General features: G+C 31.9%; 2 protein-coding genes across 5 annotated transcripts; both read right to left on the reverse strand.

The window, feature by feature from the left end:
• Positions 1 to 13728: 13728 nt before the first annotated feature.
• LOC133803243 (BRI1 kinase inhibitor 1) lies at positions 13729 to 15644 on the reverse strand. Its single transcript, XM_062241213.1, has one exon. It carries the CDS (start codon positions 15051 to 15053, stop codon positions 13905 to 13907), a length of 1149 nt encoding a protein of 382 aa, XP_062097197.1. The 5' UTR covers positions 15054 to 15644; the 3' UTR covers positions 13729 to 13904.
• Positions 15645 to 18636: 2992 nt separating this feature from the next.
• On the reverse strand, positions 18637 to 25187 carry LOC133805249 (probable protein phosphatase 2C 12). 4 transcript variants are annotated; one of them, XM_062243379.1, is made up of 10 exons: positions 24971 to 25187; positions 24273 to 24603; positions 23007 to 23178; positions 22738 to 22891; positions 22580 to 22643; positions 21969 to 22076; positions 20382 to 20507; positions 19922 to 20157; positions 19515 to 19717; positions 18637 to 19424 (listed from the first exon to the last, which is right to left on the reverse strand). In XM_062243379.1, the coding sequence occupies exons 2-10, from the start codon at positions 24468 to 24470 to the stop codon at positions 19369 to 19371; spliced, it is 1317 nt and encodes a 438-aa protein (XP_062099363.1). In that variant the 5' UTR covers positions 24471 to 24603; positions 24971 to 25187; the 3' UTR covers positions 18637 to 19368. The 4 variants fall into 4 exon arrangements, with proteins under 4 accessions (XP_062099363.1, XP_062099362.1, XP_062099365.1 ...); XM_062243378.1 differs by having other exon boundaries at positions 24273 to 24600; positions 24971 to 25186; XM_062243381.1 differs by having other exon boundaries at positions 18637 to 19428; positions 24273 to 24600; positions 24971 to 25185.
• Positions 25188 to 25793: the final 606 nt, after the last annotated feature.

The raw sequence follows: 25793 nt of genomic DNA on the forward strand, positions 1-25793 counted from the left end.
AACAAAAATATTATGTTTTGCCTTATAAATAATGTTCATTGATTTATTTGTTATTTCATTAGTTTGATTTACACTAAATGCTTTGAAATTATAATTTTGAAAAGTGAAGAAAAATCCTATCTTTTTATAAGAAATTTGTGTTTGAAATTATAAATCTTTTTGAAAAAGGATAGTTTAAATTATTTTAACTATCACTAACACTTGGGAATCAATATACTAATAAATATTATTAAACTTACATTTTGTGGATTCTAGTATCTTAATAATCTTTTCTTTTAACACTTATTTTCAACTCATTATTGGTTTATTTTCATTATCTTAAATAGCTTTATTTTTCAATCTTTTATTTTATGTTCATAATATTAAAACTTATCAATCTTTGGAACTAGGTTAGAATTTATTACTTTTGATTTAAAATAGTTTCATTTTCGATTTTAGACAACTCCTTTGGGTTCGACATCCTTGCTTACGATCACTATTCTATATGGACGATTCGTGCGCTTGCGATATATAAATTTTTAAACATACCCGTTTTGGGTCCATCATTAATACTGGAGAAGATCCAAGGAAGTAAGAATCCAGCAGATATGTTGACAAACACGGTGATGATTGAGAAACTGAAGTTGTGTTTAACTTTAGTTGGCCTGCAAGAGTAACAAGAATGAAAAGCTCTGCTGCATAGAGTAAAGTGTGAAGACAGATTGAAATCAGTCTTCAAGTGGGAGATTGTTAAGAAAATAAATACTATATTTAGATATTCCTATATTAAGAGTTATTAATATAACTTTACTAAAATAAGGAAAGGCTTATATTAATTAGTATATATAAGACGACTAAAAAAAAATGTGTGGTTTATATGGTTTAGAAAAACTTATAAATTAGTTTTATGTATTCATTCTCAAACATCCCAAAACAAAAAGAAGACAAGCTTAGAGAGAATTTTTGTGAGAAAAAAATTCTTGGGTATAATTGGGGTGTGGGTTGTGAGAAGTGTTGTAAACACTTTGTGTATTTTTGTTTCTCAGTTTCAGTAAAAGAATTGCAGCAAATTTAGACATTTTTTTGCGTGTGTGTTATTTCCGCTATTATTTTTATTCTCACTAATCTGATTCATAAGAAAATTCGCGTAATTTTTCCCAACAAATTTTACATTATTAAATTTAAAGTCTAGAGTCCCCCACTAGTATTAGTATAATTACTAATGCTTAGCTACTCATGTGGATCTTAGCATTATTCCATAAGCTATTTGCAAACAAAGGGTGTTGTGTAAAGTGTTTTGCTCTCTAACACACTCAGATAAACTAAGTTATAATCAATAACCTAAAATGAGGCCCCATATAAGACTGAGATGAACCAAGTTATAATCAATATTTTTTTAATCGAAACATATAAGACTGAGATCTTGAACCCTGCCTAAGAAATACTAGGAACAAATACTCGTTTCTATATTATGTCTATGGTGATTTTTTATATTCATTTTACCTACTTTTGAACACAATTCTAATCTAAAATGCTTTATATGTTTGATTTTAGTCGACCATTCATCACATAATGACTTTTTTTTCAATGGTTTTGCGTATGGTAAAACAAAAATTGGACAAGTAAAAATGTTGGTTTAAATCCGTATACGATTTGAATACGTGTAGTCGTGGAAAAATGATAATTCAATCAAACAGATAAAAACGAGCAATTCTAGCCCCTGAGATTGATTCGTCAACGTTTTTCGTGCATTTTCTAGTATGTCAAAAATAATTTATAGTAATAAAAATCCAAGTGAAATGTTGGCATAACTAAGTGGTGTTGGCCATAATTCTAGAGTCATGACTGTTATTATCATAACATCCAATCCATTATTATCCTATAGCATGAATTCATAGTCTGGCTCAGATCACCAAGAGTTCAATTCAATGTATCAGTATATTTTAAATTTCTCCACGATTGTCTTAGCCAATTATCATATATATATTTTTTTAAATATAAAAGTTGATCGAAATAAACAAGCCTTTGAAAATACATGTAACCATAGATGACCAACAAATGATATTTCCCGCAAAAAAACAATCGCTAACCTCATAAGCACAATAGAGAAAATGAACATTAAACTCTCTTAAAAAATAAAATTAATATCCAAAAAATATAAGAGTATGTTGTGGTTCATAAAATATGAAAATACACTCTTAAAAAGTGAAAGTTTGACAAACAAACATCAACCATTTTTTTTAACAAGAGTTTTGAGCCTCAATTTACCATGTGTGCATGTGGCCTCATGTGAGACACAAAATTATAGCTCACTCACTCCTGATTTTTTTTTTTCTTAAAAAAATGTCTCTGTTTGAATGTACCACTAATGGACTTTTTCAAAGCAATCAACTATGGACTTTTTTTTTTTTTTTTTTTTAAAAACTATGGTTTTCACTCATTTTCAGAGATGTAAATAAATGTCCATTTTTTATTTACCATATTATCACTAATTTATTAATTAACAATTAATATCTAATTGTGTTTCAATGCACAAGATACAAATTAACTTTAAAAAGTCTACAAATCATTTAATATTTATTGATAATATACAAACATTAATATTTCTTCATTTTATATTGTAAAAAAGATGAATAAAAAAAGTAATCTAGTTAGTAATTAATTATTAATTAATAAATTAGTGGTAATATGGTAAATAAAAAATGACATTTATTGTTGTGCCAAATTTGATCCATGCTATATCTTAAGTAGAGCTGTAAATGTGAGCCGACCCCTCGACCCACATTTTCATGTCTCTGAATAATTTGAGCCGGGCCCATATTCAATTCGTGCCGGGCCGACCCATATTTGAAAAAGTAAGCCCAGCATGGCCCATGAGCCCGACCCATGCCATGTCGGGTCAGCCCACTTTCCTTATTTGGGCCCATTTTATTATTGCCAAAAAATGGGAGGATGGAGAATTGAACCCTCCACATCCTCTTAAATAATCAATGGACTCACCACCAAACTAAATACATTTCTTTGTTTAAATTATAGTTTTAGATATTTTTATATACTTTTTAACAATACTTTACACAAAATTATATCAAAAATAATTATTAAAATTTGAATACCTACTAATAAATGCAAAAAAAATTAACTTACAAATCTTAAAATAAATTAATATAATTATAAAATATAAACATTGAGAAAAATAATAGACTTTTATTATAATTTTAATTTATAGATATTTGACAAATAAAAATTTATTATCATTATTAATGTCAAAATATCGGGCTTTTTATCGTGTCGTGCTTTCGGGCTACTTTGTTCGTGCTTTCGTGTCGTGCCTTCGGGCTTGTCGTGTCGTGTCGTGCTCAGGCCCATGTTGTGCCGTGCCATGCCAATTTTCAATTCGTGTCGTGCCTGGTCTAAGCCCGTATTTTTTCGTGTCGTGTCGTGCTCGTGCCTCCCGGACTCATGTTGTGCTAGAAAGGACAGAATAGACAACGATTTTTTTTTTCCTTTTCCTCGCCGGTGAAAAAAAAATGAAAAATTTGTTATGGAAAAACACAGAATTTTAGATTATAGAGAAAAAAGGGCTCGACCCGTATTTACAGCTCTAATCTTATGCCAAATTTGACACAACTTTCAGCATGTGTTAAATTTGGCACACTTTTTAGAAAGTTATACTTTTACTAAAATGTGCTAACACTACTACAATATGGACATCAGTCATCGGCCATGAGAGGTCGGTTCTACTTAAACTGACTTACCACATGTTCATAAGTCGGTTTACACAGAATCGACTTATCATGTATAACAAAGGTAAGCATGGGAGGTTGGTTACGCAGGAACCGACCTCCCATGCTTGAAGATGTCATAGTAAGTCGGTTCCTGCAAAACTGACCTGTCATGTTAATCATGGGAGGTCAGTTCTATGTGGACCGACTTACTATGTCCTACATTTCCAACATGGTATGTCGGTACTATATGAACTGACTTATCATGTCACATTTTTATTTATTTTAAATTATTTGAATTTTTAAATACAATAATTTATTTAGTAGTGTATGAAATAAATGTAAAAAATTTATATTTGTCAATCTACATTATAATGTTTTGAAATATAAATAGATGAATCAAATTAATCAATTATTTATAATATAAAATAATAATTATATTTCAAAATGAAAACATATTTTAATTGAATAGTATTTATAATTTAAAATAAAAAAACTTTATAAATATTTTAATGTATTTAATTAATATATTTTTTAAATGACATAGAAGGTCGGTTGTGTAGGAAATGACTTTTCATGTGACATGGTAAGTCGGTTCTATGGACTGACTTATCATGTCATTATAAAAATATATTGTTAAAGATAGTCTAATTTGTTTTTGTATAATTTGAATTTTAAAATATATTACTTTATTAAACAATACATATATATAATTGATTTGTGAATGCAATAAGTATAAAAAATATATACTTATTAATATTACATATATTATAATTTTTGAAATATTAATTAATAATTATTCGGAATTAAAAAAAATTTAATTTAGTTTTTAATAAGAAAATATTTTAATTTATAAATGACATATTTATAAATATTTGAAAAAAAATAAACTAAATAAGTTGGAGATTTATAATTTTAAAACAAAATATCAACATATTAAACTTATATATTTGTTAATTTTAACATCATAAGTCGGTTCTAGAACAGACATATCATGCTGCATCATAGGTCAATTGCTAATGCACTGACTTACCATTTTAAAATTATATATTTTTAATTTTAATAGCATAAGTTGGTTTTAGAAATGACTTATGATGCTACATCATATGTCAGTTGGTATTGGAGACATACCATGTTAAAATTAGGGTGGAAAAAAAAAGCACAAATAAAATTAAGTATCCCGCGCTCTTCTTCTTCACTGTACACCCCCGCGAAAAAAATTTCTTCTCATCTTCTTCATTCCGCCAGCAACCCAAACTGCAGCGACTCTCCCTCCTCAACTCCGGTCTCTCAGCTTCACCAGCATATTGTTCGGCAACAGCTCCTTCCGTTGTTCACCAGCGGTCTCCGGTCAGGTCGGTCTCTTTTTCTATCACTCCATATTTATTCATATATATATATATATCGAAATTGATGTTCGTATTTGTACCGTAATTAGTTTTTTAGAGTAATAATGAAAGAAGTGTTTCTCTATTATATCGACATTGTCCAACTTCGGCAAAAGTCTCTTCTCTGAAGCGTGACATAGGGGAGTGGAATAATATGTGATAAATTTTCTACCGAAGAGGCTCGGGCAATTTTGTCAATTCTGTGTAGCCTCACCCCTAGGAATGTCAAATTAATTTGGCATTATAATGAATCTGGGTTGTGTTCAGTAAAAAGTGGATATTGGCTAGCGGTGTGGGTGAGGTGGAGATTATTGTGGTCGCTAAATATTGCAGGCTTCTTATGGAAATATTCTTTGCACTGGCTTCCTACAACAGAAAACCTGGTAAAACATGGGGTTTCTGCCAATCACGGTTGCTCAATTTGCAAGGATGGTACAGAGACTACTTATCATGCTGTATGGGGCTGTCACTCTTTAAAGTGCATCATTCTTTCCACCACATTTAGTGATTTTTGTAAGTTCATGACTCTCCTAAAACAAACCCAGATTTGATGAGAATTGAGACAGCGAACAACATGCCCCATCATGGACTCAATGATAAAGTTACACTACTACAAATATAGGCTTTCTCTGCGCTTTTTTTCTAGCATTAAATTAAAAACGCAGAGAAAATGTTGAAATGAGTTTGAAACACAAAATGGGAAAAAAATAGACTTTTCTCCGCGGTTCCATAAAGAAAACCGCAGAGAAAAGGGTACATTTCTCTGCGGTTTTGTTTATAGAACCGCGGAGAAAAGTGGTTACCCTACATAAAACCCTCGACTCACAACCTTACTCATTCTTATAATTTCTTCCACTTTGGCCGACTCGAGAGGAACGGCGCAACCCCTCTTCCCCAGCCACGGTTAGTGCTCTTTTCACCCTTTTTTTTTAGTTTTTTTTTCATTTTCTTCCATATTTAGGTTACAACCTATGTAAATATACATATATATTGATTTGTTTTGAAGTTTTAGGGCAAAAATGAAGATATATTGATTGAGTATAATGTGTTTTGAATGTATGTTTATAGGGTGATTTTCAAGCTTTTTTCCAACATTTTTGAACGTTTGGGAAGGAATAAAAGTCATTTTTATTGTTCAAATCAGGTACTGATCACTAAAACTTGACTTTTTTTGTTTTTTTTAATTATTTCGGTTTTTTGTTATTTTTATATTATTTATCTAGTTTTTATATATTTTGATAATGTTAATATTAATTATGTTTACTCTTTAATATGTATTGTATTTGACATAATTTTTTATATTTTTTATGAAATGTATATATATATATAATATAGAATATATATATAATCGGAAATTAAAATAATTATATATATCGAAATTAAAAAATAATTTTTTTTTTATTAAAATGGAGAGAAAAGTACCATTTTCTCTGCAGTTGTATTGAATAAACCGCGGAGAAAAGGGTACCTTTCTCCGCGGTTTTTTCAACACAACCGCAGAGAAAAGTGTGGCTTTTCTCTGCGGTTTTCATACCACTTTTCTCTGCGGTCGATTACACTGCGCTTTTCAATCCTCTCGAAAACCGCAGTGTAATAAGTAAAAAAACCGCAGAGAAAGACCTTTTTTGTAGTAGTGTTAAATAACCAGCTCATGAGAGCTTGGTCAGTACGTATCCATATAGTGTAAGCTAGATTTGGGATTTGGGTAGGACTAGGAAAGAGGTTTGCAGAAGGGCCAAAGGTTTCAATATATTGACTGGGGCACACTTTGGTGCCAAGAATATGACCATCAAGGTCAAACGCACAAGCTGTTGTGAGAAACATAGAGCACCAATATGAGTAATTTTGACGATCTAGCTTGATGGAGAGAGGATCTAGCTTGGCACACTTTTTAGAAAGTTATACTTTTACTAAAATGTGCTATAAATATAATAATGCACTACATTTCTAGCACTCCATCAGAGATGCTCTAAGTCCAATAAAAATAGGGAAATCTACAAAAATGCACTCAAAGTTAAAAAAAATCTGAAAAATACGGTGCATTACAAAAATACGAAATTTTTAGATAAAAACGCGGAATGGAAAAATTGTAAATACGGAGTGGCAAAATCATAAATAAAAGCTGTAAAATACATTTTTTTGTGAACAACGTTTACAAACTAGTAAATACCTGTTACAAACTTGTAAATATCTGTTACGTGTTTGTAAATAATATTTACAAAATCCGTTATAGAATTGTAGATTTTTTTTTTGTAGATAAAACTTACAAACAAATTTGTAACTAAATTTTTTATTTTTGTAACAATAGTTTACAAATCTAGTTTTACAACTAAGAAAGATATTTTTGTAACTAATATTTACGAAAATATTTTATAGTTAAGAAATCATAAACAAAATATATATAAAAATATTATATTTTTCTATATTATTACAATATTGTACTAAAAAATTACATGAATCATCATATTTATGCTATACAACTTAAAAATACAAATTTAAGATATTCATTATTTATAAAACACTTTATTGAATGTAGTGGTGAAATACAATATTTTTTTTAAACAAGTTTTACATTTTTGTAACAACAATTTACAAAACTAATTTCACAACTAAAAAGTTTATTTTTGTAACTCACATTTACATAATTATTTATAAATTTATTTAACATGATTATTACAAAGATTTACAAAACTAATTTTTTAACTTTAAATATATTTTTGTAACAAAACTTGAAACTTGGATTATATTATGATTTTGGTTTAACATTGAGTGTTGAGACTTGACTAGCTATGATTTAAAAAATATATATAATATTTTTATAAAGAATAATAATATTGTGATTATCTTTAACTATATATTGTAACATATAGTTATTAATATTAATTTTAATTAATAGTATATTGTAACTTGTATAAATATTTATTTTAATATTAATAAATACATTTTTTTTAAATAAAAATAAATTAATCTACTTTATTGAATATAGTAGCTATCACTTTTATTATTATATTTGTTAAGCTTGAATTTTAATTAAAAATGGACACAAAAAGACAAAAAAAAAATTAAGAATATTATATATTTATATATACATATATACTAATATTCAAATATTGAAAATCAATAAAAACCCCATCAAGATGCGTTTATATTCAATTATTATATCTAATATAAATAATTTAATTCTATCACAATATAAAAGAAAATATAATAAAAAATTTATAGTTGATTGGAAAACGTACCATTGTTTACATATAAACCAACCGTATTTTAGTAATTATTTTGGATTACCGTATAAATCAAACTTTTTTTTAAATTACCGTACTATTTGTAATTTTCCCATAAAAATACCTTTTAAACAAAAAAAAGCCCAATAAAAAAAGATAAATGGTGCAAAAGAAATGTTTACCCTATGTTAGTAAAAGAGAAAATGGGGAGGAAAAAAAAAGTTTAGAGATAAAAGTGGATAGAAGAAGAAAATTTATTTGTTTGGTTGGAAAGAAAAGAAGATAGAGAGAAAAGTAAATAAAAAAAAATTAGTAGGTCCTACAAAACATTTTCTCCACAATTATAGAGAAAATGGATGGAAAATCTTTTAAAATATACATTTAAACTAAATTATTTATTTCCCCTCATTTTTAATTCAAAATAATTTATATAAAATTATTGAATTGTAATTTCACTTTAGCATTATTTTCTTTCCTTCCTCCCAACTAAACAAAATAAAAGAAATACATTTTTCTTTCTACCGCTCCTTGTGTAAAGTAAACTTGTCATTAGTCTGTACAAATCAAAGCAAATATCAAATAAAAATAAGTTCATGAGATATAAAACACTGATTCTTAACTTAAAAATATAAAAGATAACGAAAGAAGCAAACAAAAAGTTAACATAAATGTGGTATCAAGTTATCCACAAATACTGTCACGTGTTTTTTTTTTTAAATAAAAAGTCTTTTATTTAGTTACAAGCAATTTTCTGGAGAAAAAGTCAGCTACTCTATTCATTGGTCTATAAAAAGAGATAGGCTCATTTATTTTGGGGTGTTGAAAATTCAAGAGAAACATTTGAGAGATTTTCTTGTACTGTGAGTTGAGAGAAAATTTAAGGGTATGGTTCACATTGTTTTCTACTTTTTGTTTTTAAAGTTGTGTTTTAAAAAATGAGAATAGGAAACAATTTATGTAGTTTTTGAAAAACAAGAAGTGCTTGGTTAATTTTTTCTAAAAATAATTTTTTAGTTATATTTTTTTTAAATCTTAAATAAAAAATTAACAAATATATTTACAAAGAGAAAAGTCTTTTAAAAATTTGTAATAAATAATGAGATAAAATAATTTGAAATAAAAAATGATGAAAAAATAAGGAGTGAGAAAGTAAAGAGAGAAAACTTGAAGAATTAGAAATTGAGAAGAGAGAAATTGATCGATGCAAGAAAAAATGAGAGAGAATATGATGAGAAAGAAAGTGAAGAGAGATAAGTGACTATAAAAAAAGTGATGAGAGAGGAAATGACGAGAGAGAAAAAATGATGACAGTGAAAATGATGATATATTAAATAATGAGAGAGAAAGTGAGGATATAGTAAGTGATGAAAGAGAAAATTATTAAATAATAAATGTTGCAAGAGAAAATAAAGAGATAGAAAATGATAAAAGATAAATGAAAAGACAAAAAGTGAGAATAGAGAAAATAACGAGAGAGAGAGTGAAGAGAGAGAATGTAAGGAGAGAAAAACTAATGAAAGAGAAAGAAAATGATATGACAATAAATAATATTATATAATAATAATTAAAAAAGTGATATGAGAAAAAAAAATAGATAAAAGAAATTTGAGAACAAAAAAAAAAAATTTTGTTGTTCACAAAATTTTCAATTTTTTGTAACTTTGTTTTTAAAAATTATTTTATGAAAACACGGAAAACACCTCTAATTTGTTTTCAAAAAACAAATTTTAGCTTTAAAAAAAACAGTTTTTAATTAAAGAGTTAAACACCATCCAAAATTCTCTGTTTTTGTGATCAAAGTGTATTACAGAAGAACTCAGGTAAGCCATTTTGTGCATAATTCTTGGGCATTGATTGCCTCAGCTTGTAACTGATTTTTCTATAGTGGAATCCTCAAGGGAAGGCTGGAAGTAGGCCATGAGATTGGGCTCAACCAGTATATGTCATTGTGCATTTATTTTTCTGCAATTTCTATTGTTTTGCACAATATCTGTTTAATATTTTGATTCTTGATTTCTTTGAGTTTGTGTTGTGTTTTACAACAATAAATGAACCAAAGACACCTTATGGAGGACAGTAACAGAGAGAGTCGTAGAGTTTGGGGGTCATTAGCCTTCTTGATTGTTTTTTTCTTTTATAGTTTATATGAAAATTAAACTAAAAAATATATTATTATATCTCAAAATTATGAAGAATAAACAACAATAAAGCCTCTTAATAAGCTAAAAATCTTATTTACTCCCGACATAATATTTTATGACTCTGTCACTCATTGGGGAGATCTCGACTCCGGCTAGATGAGTTGCATAAAATTCTCATCTTGTACTTAGTATAGGAGAAAAGTTACTCCTAGTGATAGAGAAGTTTTTAATGTACAATTATAATTCTTGATTTAATCATGTGTTAACCCTATTTCTCCTCTCTTCATTGTTAAAAGTGGGTCGACCCTCACTTATAATGTGCCCTAGTCCAAAAATGGTTGTAAGAGCATCAACAACGCTGGTGCCAACAGCGTTGCTATTGTTTAGGTGGGTCCCTTAGTCAACATAATATTAAATATTCAACAATTGTTTTGACAACGTTGTCCACTATTAAAAACGTTACTATGTATTTTTTTTTAATTATATTTGTACTGAATTTAATAAAATATAACATTTAGCATTTTTTTTTCAATGCTGGTAACGTTGCCAGCGTTAGAGATGGCCTAATAAAAATTGTAGTAATTTTAACAATTTTGGACTCCTGGGCTAAGGGTGCCCTAAGCATGGACCTAGTTAGCCTTTGCCCAAGGCTTGCTTGACAAGGATTAAGTATGTATAGGACGTGTTTAGGGGTTTTTAGTTTCTCATGTTTTAAGTAGGAAGTTTTTACTTAAATGTCATTAAGACTAGTTTCTTGTCAAATGGCTTTTTAAAGCTTAAAATAGTACATTGAAAATCCATCGCTAACTTTAAAAGTGTTTTTGGAGCTTGTCTAAGGCCCTGGTTGGCTGGGCTTTTAAAAGCTACTTTTAGACTTCTGAAGTTCCAAAAACATTTCTACTACTGGTTGGGTAACCACTGAGTTTCAACGTTTACTTTTAAAAAGATCTTTTAACAGAAATCAGCTTTAGCAGCTTTCTTAAGAAGTGCTTCCTGAAAATCTAAAAGCAGAAGCAGAAACTTAACCAAACAGAACCTAAAAATAACTTTACAAAAGTCGATCCCTTCCGATCAGCTCCTAATACTAGCATGATGAGCAGGATGGTGGCTTGCTTTGGCTAAGAATTTGCATGCTAGTGAGATATATATTATATACATTTAGAAAAATATTATTATTTTATATAAAAAATAAAAAGTATATTTGGCATTTACATTAGAGGCCCTCACAATTTACTCTGCTTGGGCCTCCTTATTGTACAAAATTCAGGCTATTTTAGATATGGATGGAGTGATTACATGCATGTGAATTTGATTGTGGTCAAGTGCACTTATTAATATACAACTTGCAAACTTTAGAAAAAGTAACGGTTCAAATTGCAAGTATTGTGCATTTTCGTACTCTATCGTAAAAGCTGTCAATAATAATATCAAAAAAAGTTTAAATCAAGAGAACGTGGAATAATAATATAACACAAATTTCATGAGGTATATCCTTTAACTATATGAAAAGATCAAAAGAGCCTATACTGTCCTTGAGCCCCACGTACGGCTATATGCTCATTATTCTAATTCTATGGTCTTCCTTATATAATGATTAATTCATAAGAAAAGTAACAGCAGTTCTCAATCATCAAATCTCAAAGTTCCTTAAAAAGAAAGAAACCAACCACACCACACGTCTTGGCCAACCAACCAAACCCACGTAATAAAAAGTTAATCTCAAGCCTAAATAACCACACACACACACACACATATATATATATATATATATATATCAACCTGAAATTTTCACTTTGTAAAAGGCTAAAAGTGCAATTTATACCCACTGTCACTAATTAAGAATGGTTATAATGTAAGAAGGGAAAGAAGAAGAAAGAAAAAAAGAGCAGCCCACTCGATCAGTTAATTCTCATCATCAAGTAGTTAGTTCTTAACTACGCCATACCCATATCATCTTCCTCATCATTGTCAAAGATTTCAACAAAAAGAGCTTTCTTCTTTTCTAAAAAATGAGATCACTACATACATAGTATATATATGATTATGACCCCAAGTGTTTGATCTGTCAATTGAAGACCAAGAAGCTAGCATCTCTGGTATGATCTATATAGCCCCATTATTGGTATAATCTCACATAATTGTATATATATGCTGTACTTGGGTACTTTTTTTGAAGTGTGGTATATATGAGGCTATCAACTCATGAGACCCGCAGCATTGAGTGCAAAGTGCAATTATATACCCCAATAACTTAAATTACTTTTTAGTTATACATATCTACTAGTTATTGCTAGTTATTACATTCTGTTTTTTCTGATTATTACAACTGTTTTTGGTACTCATCATTTACTTTCACTGGCTTTTGTACGTACACTTTGCACTTGGTGCTTTTTATCTTTTGAGTATTGCTAAGGGTCGTCATTCGTGCTCAACAACACAAGAAATTAGCGTATCGCTGTTGGTGCAATTTTATATCGGGTCTCACGTATTTGAATTTAATAAGTATTATGGGATATCGTTAATTAATTATAAAGTGTCACCTCATATATTATTATGCATCTTAAGATGTCAAATAATAACACTCTATAACAACACTCTGGTTGACATTTTGTTTTATCTATGTATATATTTTCTTAGAGTTGTTTTATAATTGTAATTGAAATAAAAAAGCCCCCTAGCTAGCTAATCTTATATCATTGGTTGTATATTCATATTATATAGAAAAGTTAGGACAGCAGTGGTATTCTTCACCGACAATATTAACTTTTAATAGAAACTTCGAACTCTAATTAATTTCTAACAGATCGATTAGTGATAGATATAGAACTTTATATTTATTATTATTATTATTATTTAAAATAAATAGTACTTGCAAAATTCACGAGTTCATATGAGTTTTATTTTATTTTGTAACATGTTAGGTACTTAGGTGCACACATACAAGGTATTAATTAATTAACCAAATTCACGAGAGACTTAATTTGATATGATATTATTATGTGTATACACACACATATATATATATATATATGCATATATCTAAACGCGATTGGAATAGTCAAAAACCTTTCACTCTCACGTGATGATGATGATGATGATGATGAACACTACTGAGATTTCCCACTTGAAATACTCGACAACTCCTTACAATAAAATACATTCGACCCTGCAGAAAAGACTATAAATATATGTATATATATATATATATATATATATAAAGATATGTGTAAATGTAGATATTAATATAAGATACACAAAACAATACAATAGCAAATTTTTAAATGCAGTATTTTATTGTATACCAGCAGTACTACAACCTTCTGAATACAATATCATCTTAATTTCTCATGATGCATTTACACTTAATAATAATAATAATGCAAATTTATACAAAAGATTATCAATACAAAAAACACAACAAATAACTACTGGCTGGTATTCTCTAATGGGCTAGCATTTGACTACTTTGTCTTCTGTGACATTATTATTATTACTAATGGAATTCTTGCAATGAGCAATAGCTGCTTGAATCGCGGCTTGCAACTCTTCCATGGAACTATCACTCGTCGCCGCCGTAGAGGCTGTAGCCGTCGCCACAAGGAGGCCGCTATTCGACGGCGAAGTCCACATCGATGCCGGCGCCGAATACTCTCCTCTCCTTCCTCTCATCAATTCCCGCTTACTAATATTGTTACTATTATTACTACTACCCAAAACACCAGAGAAGGAATGTGGCTGCCTACGTAACTGGATACTCTCTCTTCTCGCCCGGGAAAACAGCAGCGGCCTCACCATTCTCATGTACCTTTTGATTACGTGACTCAGTTCGAACCTCACCTTCGACCTCTTAGGTCCCTTCTCCTTACCATAATAATCATCGATGTCGTCGTCCTCATCAATACTACTATTATTATTGATGCCACTACCATCATTATTGTAATCTCTCCCTCTAAACTGCCCTTTTCTCCATTTCGATAGCCCGAAAAGCGAAAACGACTTGTTGGGTTTGCTTCTTGCTGCAGCCTCTCCATTTTGTCCGGCCGAGACGCCGCCGTTGGTGGCGGTGGCGGTTGAAGAGCCGTTTTTGCTCTGCTTTTGATGAATATCCTCCATTATTGAGGACGACGACGATGATGAAATCTCCTTAATGGGGAGAGTAAAGCTATCCATGGAGTTGGTGGAGGATCGAGGAGAGACTGGAAGGTGGGAAAGAAGGTGGAGAGGGAGTAAATGGCCATGGAAGAAAATGTCGTCGGCCGGAGACAAGTCTACGGCGAAGGAACTACTATTGTTGTTATTAGTCGTTGTAGGAGTAGTAGTTGTGGCTTTGTTATTGTTTGTGGAGAGAGAAATAGTGAAGGAGAATTCATGAGAGGGAGAAGAGGAAGCCGAAGGTGGTGAGGCAGGAGATGATGAAGATGATGATATTGTTACCTGTTTTTTCGAAGAGTTGTTAGCTGGTAGTGATGACGACGACGACAGTGATTTAACTTCTTTGATTCCTTGAACAGAAGTAGTTGTTGTTGTACCATGTTTCGTTTCAAAAGATTTCTTCTCTGTTGCTAGATTCTGATGATGATGATGATTATGAGTGTCCATAACTTTGAGATGATGATTTTGTTGAAACACTTTAAAGAAAAAAAAAAGAAAAGAAAATGAATTTAAGGGTCTGATTTTTTTTTTTTTTGAAACTTTTGAGTAATGATTTTGGTTCTTTGAATACTAACAAAATCTTTAGGGAAAGATAAGGGGATTTGTGAAGTAGTGGAGAGAGAAGGAGAGAGTCTTGTCACTCTGTAGTTTAGCTTAGAAATGTCTCTTGTGAAATGATTTTTTTTTTTTTTTTACTCAATTGCAAATCTCTATTTGACAAGCATTATTAAGTTATCATATAGAGAAAGGTTGTGGTGGGCAATGGTTCTATTGGATGGAAGTGATAAATTTAGCTGTATCTTTATAGGTTTGTGGGTCCCTTTTAAATCCAACAGCTATTAGAGGAGGAGGAGGAGAAGGAGAAGGAAGGTGAGTGATAATATTGGGGAAAATGGGATCACAAAAAGATCCAAATATACTTGTTAAAGGACAGATTGGATATTGCAAGGCAAAGCAAGAGACTACTTGATTTTTGGGTATGTGTCTTTGTATTGGAGTTGTTTTTTTTTTTTTTTTGGCCAAATGGGAATTGTCATGTTCACGTACACATGTAGAAAGAAGAAGAAGAAAAAGAAGAAAAACGAAAAAAATGCAATTCATTATAATAACCCTCAAGAGAGCATCTTTGAATGTAATATATATATATAACTATATACACATTCATTATAATAATTAAGCTCCTTTCCTTTTCAATCTCACTATGTTATTCATTTACACGCAACTACATTGGAGGAAAGTGTTTATAAGTCGTCGATTTTTAGTATATGTTAATGACTTTAGTGTGGTAAACAAGGTTTGAATATCGCAATAGATTAAGGATTGATGTGATCGCCATATGAATTAGTAGATAAGATTGAACGAAGCTAATATATATATATATATGATATTTATTTGAGTAATGATATAAATGTTGTTTAAAGTCGTCCAGCAGCTTGAACTTTTGGTCTGAAAATGAATATTTTACTCAATTTTCTTCTCTTGACCTAGAAGAATTAGATTAGACCCATCACTAATCTTGATTTGGGACTTTTTATTTTCTACCAATGAAGATTTGAAGCGACAAGTAACGAAATTCATATAGAAGAAATTATTTGTCTCTTTGTCCGAAGTCATGCTCCTCATGATATAGTTTTCCACCAAATTCATCTTTCCTTCATGTATTTCCTTCTTATGTAGCATATGTCGTATTTCTCTCTCCCAAGGTTTCATACTTGTGTTACAAACTCAAATCGAATATAAAAAAAAAGTCACATAAAAAAATATAGTTTTTCTATTCGCAATATTTTTTTTTTATCAACGAAAAAGGGATCACATGGTGCTGATTTCATCTCCATATCTTTCTTTTTTTTTTTTTTAAGTAATTTCGAGTACTATCAACTAACTATAACTAGATCCCTCAAATATTGGATTAAGAGTTCTCATCCACAAAAATATTGACTACCAATGCATGGACTAGAGTAGAGCATAAACAACAAATGCTATAGAGTTGGGACACTTAATTTCCAGATAAGGGCTAGGTTGAGTTTGAACCTCTGATCCAACAGAGAAAAGCTAACCTACAACCACCTCATTATAGGTAGTTTTCTATGTTACTTCTTTCTTTTTACCATTGAATCAAGTCAGATAATGATATCGTGATTTTCTATCTTTTTCACTCATAAAGTAACAGATAGTTGCAAGCAAACTCCTAGTATATACTACTTGAAGATTTATTTTATTTTGTGTTAGGTTGCAAAGTTAGGAGACAATTCTTGTTTGCATGATTCATTGTTAGTATATTCTATAATATAGCTAACTATATAATGAGCTCTGAGTATAACATGTAAAGTTGTACGCAACACATTTTAATATAAATTTTTTTTAGTAACAAAGTGTAATTACATTGAACCAAAATATTTTCCGCAAAGAAACAAAAAAAAAAAAAATAGGGAACCGATTTCTTTTTCTTATTGACAAAAGGTAATGAATCAGAGGAGGCTGAAGCGGGTCATGCAAGACACGTTGGGATTCAAATTCAGCCCATACTCTCCAATCAATCAATTCAAAGACACAACATAAAGGAATAGAAAAAGAAAAAGCATAGCAAAACAGAGGTCAAGTGAGGTCTACAAGACACACATAATTATGTGACAATTTCAACTTGAATTCCAAACATTCCTCATAAAATTTAATCATTTAATCGGACGGTGGTAAATGGGTATCGATCCAAAAGATCATTTCAATTCTTATTTATTTATCTATTAACAGTGAGAGAGGGGGCCTTGGCTGGCCCACACACACGTGTACGTAGTGGTCCATTCCAGCGTAGAAGAAATTTGTTGGTATAGTTGGGTCAACATCTCAATCATGGAGGCATTATTGTGGTAGACTGAGTGAGTCATATCCTCACCATTTTCATTATTATTATTATTATTTGGATAAATATATCCTCACCACCTTTGAGTCTTTAACCACTCAAAATTTATATTATTTTAAAAAAAAAATTAATTTATATATATTTTTTCTTCTTAAAAGATAAGAAAGATGCAAACAATGCATAAAACAAATATTTCGCACTCCATCCTCACTCCGAGTCCTCGTGGGAATTCTCTTTGGGTCGGAAAGGAAACTTTTTCCTTTTATGCTTTAGCCACTTGCCACCCATAATTCTTGTAATCTTATTCTTTCTTCAAAGGACAATACACCCATTCATTTCATGGCCAAAAATAAAAATAAAAAGCTAATGCCTTTCTCAACTTTCTCTCTCCCCTTTTGAATGTATCTGTCGGCGCATTGGTCCTATAACATGGATATTCTAAAAGTTTTGCCTTAAAAAAATGAACTAAACCAAAATGATCAGCTTAGGAAACAAATATTGCCAAGTCGAGCTTTAAATATTCATAATTTTCAAATTATAAACTCTAGAAGAAGCCACACTCCTGTCTGTTGAACATATGAAAAAGTAGGACCCAAACACATTTGGTGGCAAATCAATTTTCCCTATGAATATCTAGTTTTTTTAATATATGAAACTTCAGCGGCAACAAACATTCCTTGGGAAAATTTATCAGCCCATCTTGTCACAGTTTTGGGCCAGAAAGGTCCTAAGTGGGGCCTTCAATTCAAACACAACACAACTAGTCAAGCGTAGTTTCGCTTCTTTGTTCAAAAGGCCAAAGCCGAAAAGAAAAAGGCTGTGCTGATTTTGATTTTGATTTTATTTTTCTTATAAAAGTAACATCCGTCACTTTCTCTTAGATATAAGTGGATCCATAAAAAATTCCATATATTAGATTAGTCACTAAAAAAGCTTGCAAGTGCACATGTAACTCGGCTTATTACTAAACTACAGACAACTGGTGTCTACGTCTTGCCCCCTAAAAAAGCTTCTTGGTCCCAATAATGTGATAGATAACATAACAGCCGTGATGCAAAGCATCACCGCTAGACCACGCCAAATCTAATCATACTAATTTAATATCACTACATAGTTCTTTTCTTCTTTTATTAATGTTTTTATTTTCATTTTGTTATCAGTACATTATTAAAATGACCAAATCATGACAACCTTTAGATTATAAATTCCCTCAAACCATTTATAAAATGGTTCAAGTAAAGGTGGAATAGTTTTACAACAAAATATAGGGAGGCGGAATCCACACATTAGCACAGCACAGGAAAAGCTTTGAAACAAACTCTCCTTTGGAAAATGAAAAATAAATTAATTAATTGCCTAATTAAAAGTTTTTTTTTTTTTACCTTCCTATACTTGTGAAGGAAGGATATAACAAAGTCATTCAGATTGCTGACAAGCACAGAGATTTTCCTAATTCGAAATGAAAGTTTATGAGGTCTCTTTCCAACTCCGTATATAATAATATTACATCCTAGATTACTACTTTCATTCAAGGTTAGTAACTCTATGAACTGGAACATTGTGGATCCAGAAAGAAAAAGTATTACCTCTGAAAACAATATGCACCGGCAAGTTTTATCCAATCCTTCCACAACCCCCCCCTTTTTTTCAGCAAGGTTTGCACTGTTTTGATCACTCTGAATCTGAAGTCAGAAAAGAGATCTTCTGAAAAAGCAAGCAAGTTGTCTAGCCGGAATCTTCTGACTCGGAACATGAAAACATGAGATAAAGATCCAAATTGGGGTCCAACTTATAGAAGTGGGAACACTATGGACCTAAATGCTCACAGATAATGGAACTATTGTCCTGAAAAAGCTTCAGCTTCCCTCCCAATTATGATCAACTTTGAAATAATAGTTAATGCTCTCAAAACGCAAAAATACCCGTGGAGGGTTGTTGGCTATTCACTTCCACTACTATACCTATCTGAAACCAACAAAACAACGATTAATTATGAATGTTGTATAACGAAACTTATTGCCACTGGAGAGATAGGAGAGAAAGATCATTACCTCCAGATTGCCTTTTTCCTTCCATGGCTTCTTTCTTCTCCTGGCAACTTAAGCATAGGAAGGGGCCATCCCAGGGACGCAACTTTCCTGGGTTACATGAACCGGCATGTATTGAAATGCCCTCTCCTGGTTTCACTTCTACTTGACAAACAGCACATGTAAACAGCCTAAACATGTTGCAGAGTGGATATTTCGTGTCCAACCTGTGAAATCAACACAAGCATTTATCGAGTCAAAAGACTAAAAACTAGCATGCCCTGTTCATAGGTCAACCCCCCAAAAGTTAAACAGAAAGAACGAAAACAGAAAAAGAATAAAGAAAGAAAGGTGACACAAAAAAGAAAGAAAAAGAAAACTTTCCCATGGCTATCATGTTAAGTTGATAATGACTTCTTTCGAGCACAAACCTTTCTGAAAGCATAGCAGAGCCCTCTTCAAATAATTCCTCCACCACGTCTGGTTCTATGTACTCTTTGTCAACATAAGAAGTTGATTCAGTTGACTTTTTACGAAACATGGACTTAAACACTCCTTTTCCCTGCTTCTTAGGTGGGGGCAAAGGAGCAGCTGGCTTCTCTTGTGGTAATATATCAATCACAATGCAGGTTGTGTCATCTCGAAGTCCCTTTGCATGTAAAGATTCCTGGAAAAGAAAAAAAATGTTTTTTTAAAAAAGTATATATATGCAACAAATACAACGTGAAAACTGCTACAGTCTTCACAGCAAAGTAGTGGTGTCATCGCATCAAAAGGTGTAATGGAAAAAATGAAAGGTTACTATCCACCCATTTATGCATGTGTAACATGCAAATCAGTCTCTGAGTAGATTATATTTAAAACAAAAATAAGTTTTAATTGTAAATGCACCTTCACAATTTGCGTAGCTGCAGAATCTGCTGACATCGAACGGCAGCACTCAAGAGCAGCTTCCGCACTTAAAGCATCCCAAACACCATCACTTGAAATGATAAGCCTACCACCAGAAGTAGACAGCTGTAGGCAGTTTTGAAAAGAGAGAGTAAGAAAGAAATCTTAGAAAGAACAACAGCAAAATTCCCACTGATCAGTACTTGGGAAATAGTAAGTCTTGAAAGAAGAAAATGGATTATCTCAAGTAGACAGCTGTAGGCAGCTTCAAAAGAGAGAGTAAGAAAGAAATCTTAGAAAGAACAACATCAAAATTCCCACTGATCAATACTTGGGAAATAGGAAGTCTTGAAAGAAGAAAATAGATTATCTCAAGTGGACAGCTTTCTTTCAGCTGAAAATGCAGAGGCTTGCCCACAAAAGAGTAGGCTTACAAATGTATGACTTTATGGAACCAGTGTTCTGGCACAAACAATAGGCCAATCCTTGTTATATAAACCATATAATTAAGCACAAAATCTTAAAGGACTTTAAATTCAATCACATAAAGAGACAAAGTTAAAATCCAATGCTATCATTAAGTGCAGTTTCAAAGAAAATCAGTTACATCGTGAGAAACATCGAGTGACCACATTTTAGGATGGGAAAACACAGCTAAAAAAAACTCCATAACAGGAGCTTAATCATTAGAAATTTGTGCCAAATATGTTAAATCGTCAAAATAACTAAAAATACCAGTTTACTTTTTACTTATATTAGCTTGACTCCAAATGCAACAAAATTTACAGCAGTGTTATCACTCTAAACCCACCCTGTTATACAATCTTTATAGGGTACAGTGAAAAGATAACTATTTTAAATTAAAAATTAAAATACCATCACAACTACTATGTAAACAATATTTATTTTACTGATGCACCACCCTAAACTATGATATTGTTGCAATGTTAGCCTTCCCACATAAATTGACCAAATTCAAAGGGTATAATGTTCTATTCATAAATAGCAGAACATTTAAATGGAAAATTAAGGGCAAAAGTGATACAAAGACCATCACTCAAAAGCCGTTAGAAATAAAAAAGAATGTTCTATTAAGGAATAAAAAAGTTTTAATCTCATCAAAATCCCAATGATCTTGTGACAAACAAGACCTTTCTTGTCAATTAATTTCACCAAGAACTAGAATTCTAATTTTTGCACTTTTTCTTTTTTACTAGGCACCCCCTAACCCAATAATATTTGAAGCTAGACTGAACCTCTGGCTTTGTGGCAGCAAACCACTTACCTCACCATTTGAGCTACCCCCTTTGCTACTAGTACTACTATTTTAGCCCTTGAATTTTAGGTAAATATTTTATTACTTGTAACTTGATCATTCCACCAAGATGATTGTTTTGATAGGATGGCCAAGGGTACAACAAAAACAAAGTTCTATATAACACACTATTTACACAAACTTCAGGAGAAAGGAGCCATTAAAATAATTAATCCTTGTGAAACCTAACTAAAGCATAGCCAGTAAAGGCAAATGGAAACAAATAAAAGCAAGCAGAATAGTGTGAGTGTAACACAAAAGAATAAACAAACCTTCACTTGCTTTACATAAGGAACGGGAACAATGTATTCACCAACATCCCTATCCCCAATGGATCGTGAAAGACAAAGGCCTCCAGGCCAACACCTCAAAGGACCAATCTACAAAAAACCCAAAGTGATTTAAAAACTTTAGTTATGTAAAAAAGTATAATCTAATAATAAAAAAAGCATAAGTACGATAACAGGAAATCAGTATCTTATAGTATATAGTCACATACATAATATTGGATATGATTATCCCCAAAGCAGAGACGAATAGAGAAAAAGGAAAAAGAGTTTGCTTAGTAGGCATAATTTTCAGCAGCACCATCCTACAACCTAGATCATTCTTATAAAAAAAAAAATATCTGAACTTTAAACCCACATTACTGTCATCATACAAGATGTGCAACGTCCTGATTTACATCTTAAAAGCCAAATACGAAGTTTGCAAGGTTCAGCTTCATGCATCAATACTACTAGATGTGATGCTCAAATGTGGTAGAAGTGCAAGCTCAGCAACATGAAATAGACAATTGGAAAATTCCCCGTTTGAAACACCCCAAACCAAACACAACTAATAGGGGGAAAACGAAATATAAAAAGAAACAAAGAGGAGTTACCTCAGCACCACCACCAGTATTTAGACGACCAACCTCACCCCCACTTGCAGTGATACGTGACCTCCTAACAGAATTTAGAAAAAGAGAGAAAAAAAAAGGCCTTAGCATAGATAGTGTTAAATGAACCACTAGAAATTAACATTATATTTATAACTTACTCCTCTTCATTGCAATCAAGCCTATGGTCTGCAGATAAGTAATAAATGCCTCCTTCAGCTGCTTCAAGTATACAGCGGGAATCGCCAACAGAGGCAACAGTTACAACCCATCCTTCAATAATCACAAAAGTGACAGTTGTTCCTGACATTTGTGCTGAAATTTGACCACAACAATACATAAATTTCATACATACCAAAAATCTCACAAACAGGTAGAATAACAAAGCTAAATGGAAAAAGATGTCATAACATAGCAATGACAACTGTACCTCGCTCTTGAAAATCTTTGTCTGTCTTGACAAAGCCTGCGACCAAAGCTCTTGGCAATGCTGCAATCCATTCATCTCTGTTAAGATCTAATGGTATAGCATTCAAGACATTGTTTAGGAGATTCTCCTTTGAGTAAATGGCAGCTGCAGATCCATTATGTCCATCAAATAACTGCGAAACAAGAAAAGAGCTTTTAAGCTGTGAACTGTAAGTTTATCCACTTCTGTTGTGCAAAGAGTCACATAACGATGCATCAAATATAGTTTTCATAGTCTAGCAAAGTTTGGAGCTAGTCATGGACACAGTTAGAAATAAGGCAAATAGATGTTGCAAAATCAAGTAATATGGTAGGCCACCCTTCACATATACGTACGCGGGGAAATACCCAGGCGGCAAGCATGACAAGTCAGCAAAGGGAAATGGAATTACTGATGGAATTTTAACAGAGAATTAGTTAAGCATTGGGATTGCTATGTGAGGTTTTGGTTGGCTGTAGCCTTGGTCTAGCTTAGTCTTTATGCATTTACTGTTAGCAGTATATAAGGGGTAGTAAGAGGTAATTTTTGGTCAGTCTAGATTTGTTGTAAGGTTTGTAACCTTTTGGGAGAGACCAGGCTCTCGAATACCTGCGTATCAATATAATTTCCACAATTTGCATTCATCCAATTCTCTGTATATTTGTGCTGAAGTGTGTGACAGTGCAGAATATTCCTATCAAAATACAGGAGACTTATTGCAATTTTGAAAAACTCTTAACTAGTGGTGTAATACTCGAAAAGGCTTTCCTCGACTTGAAGATTATAAATCCCAAAAAGACATAGAACTTAACAGTGAAACAAGGCCAGCCGTCCAGGCATGTTCCACTATTGAATCTCATTTTTTTTTTTCATAAAGACTACTCTAGCATTCAGCTTCAACTCAATCATTCCTAATTCAATACACCTATGTCGAGAAGGCCAGAAAAAATTGCAAAGCCACGTTGAACAAATCAAAAGTAGACCAGCCGCTAACACTTCTAGTTGACGAAGAATAATGCATATATGTGTACATATATCAGAAAAACAAATAAATGAAAGTCTTCCAACACAAAAGCACGCACGAGAAATGTCATGGAAAAAAACAAGGACAGTCTATGAAAATCTGGCTCAGAGTTAAGACATGCAGTCAACCACGCGACGAACAGTTGAATCTAACTGAAGTCTTCACCTTCTCCGGGGAGTTGATTAAGAAAAAATTATCCAGAAAAAAATAATAATAATCATTACCGCGAAAACGGAATAAGTAGAAACGCCATCTCCAACCATCCTTTGGCATTCTGTCTTAATCAAAGTGAAATCTTCTCCTTTCTTACTCTGACTCGCCTGACCATGAATTAGTTCCGGTCTCTCAATCTTCTCATTAGCCAATTCACGCTTCAGTAACACCGAAAGTGGGACCGTGTGATGTTCACTCCTCATTGACATTGTCTCGCTTCTTTTTTCTTTTCCTTTTTTTCGGTCAATATACGTATTTAAACCCAAATGAAATTTCCTTCTCTGTAAATAACAATGCTATTGACCTTCAAACCTCCATCTCTTGCAATCAAACAAAAATCTGCTAAAAAAACAAAAATCAATATTCAATGTTGATAAATCGGCCATGGCTACTGAGAAATCACAAAGATCTTCCAACAAAATTGCACTAAACAAAATCGAATAATGAGATTGCTAAAAGCAGTGATTACGCATTCATAACCAAAAAAACGAAAACAGAAATTTCTAAATTAGGCTTAGAATGATTCGATTCAGATACAAATATAATAAAATCTCCCTATCCAAAAAGCAAACTGTACCCAAATCCACGTCAATGTGAAATACAACCAAGCTCCGAGCTTCTTATTGGAAAAAAAAAAAAATGGCATCGCAAATCAGAGAGGAAACTGACAATGATCCAAAAAAAAAGAGAGACAAGATAGAAACATTACATGAAAATAGATGAGAATGTCAACAATGGCTATTACGCGCGAAGAAGATTGATTAAGCGAGATGCAAAATGGCTTTTTGAGATTCTACGCTATGATCGACAAACGCGGATCCCGGCGCTCTGCAAAAATTCCATTTGTGTTCATATGGAAAAATTAATACTAATAAGTAATAACTATAAAAGAGAGAAAGCGGAAAAATAAACAAAGCTGTTTTTCTCCTGTTCTTTCTTATTTATTTATTTTTTTTTATAAAAAAAACGCCTTATTATTCCTATGTGCTGACATGGCACCGTTTCCTCTCGAAATCGATCCTTGGTTAGTAGTTCGGCGCTTTTAAGTTGAAGCCGTTTTGTTTAGAGAGCCTCTGAATCCCAGCCGATCGTATGGTGCTTTCGGCGCATTGTAAACCGTTGGATCAGCCGTCGACGTAGGCACTTGATGAATTGATGATTGATCTGATCATCAAAGTTTTATATACATAAATGATTATTAGCGTTTTTTTTTTTTTGTAGATCTGAAGTGGGGCCCAGAAAAATGGACCCTACCAAAACAACCCCTCCTCATTTTGGCCGACCAATTACCAGTGGGACAAATTGCTTGGAGACGGGTTTTGGATTTTGTTTCTTTAATTAATTAAATCAAATTAATGCCTTAATAAATTGAAATTAAATATATATATATATATTATAAGGAAGAAGATTTTTTCTAAGGATGAGCTGGTGGCCGGTTAAGGGAAGTAAGCTAAGCTAAGCGTAATAAATCTGGAACGTCCAGTGGACGGAGTCAGATTTCAACCCCCGCCCCACGGCACGGGAAGAAGAAA

This window comes from Humulus lupulus, chromosome X (genome assembly GCF_963169125.1).
Source record: "Humulus lupulus chromosome X, drHumLupu1.1, whole genome shotgun sequence".
Lineage (NCBI taxonomy): Eukaryota > Viridiplantae > Streptophyta > Magnoliopsida > Rosales > Cannabaceae > Humulus > Humulus lupulus.

Coding starts and splice junctions, on each gene's coding strand:
- LOC133805249 (XM_062243379.1), bottom strand. CDS start 24,470: ATGTCAATGAGGAGTGAACATCACACGGTCCCACTTTCGGTGTTACTG. Junction 20,508..21,968: donor CTTATGTAAAGCAAGTGAAG/GTTTGTTTATTC, acceptor AACTGCCTACAG/CTGTCTACTTCTGGTGGTAG. Junction 19,425..19,514: donor AGGAAAAAGGCAATCTGGAG/GTAATGATCTTT, acceptor GGTTTCAGATAG/GTATAGTAGTGGAAGTGAAT.
- LOC133803243 (XM_062241213.1), bottom strand. CDS start 15,053: ATGGACACTCATAATCATCATCATCATCAGAATCTAGCAACAGAGAAG.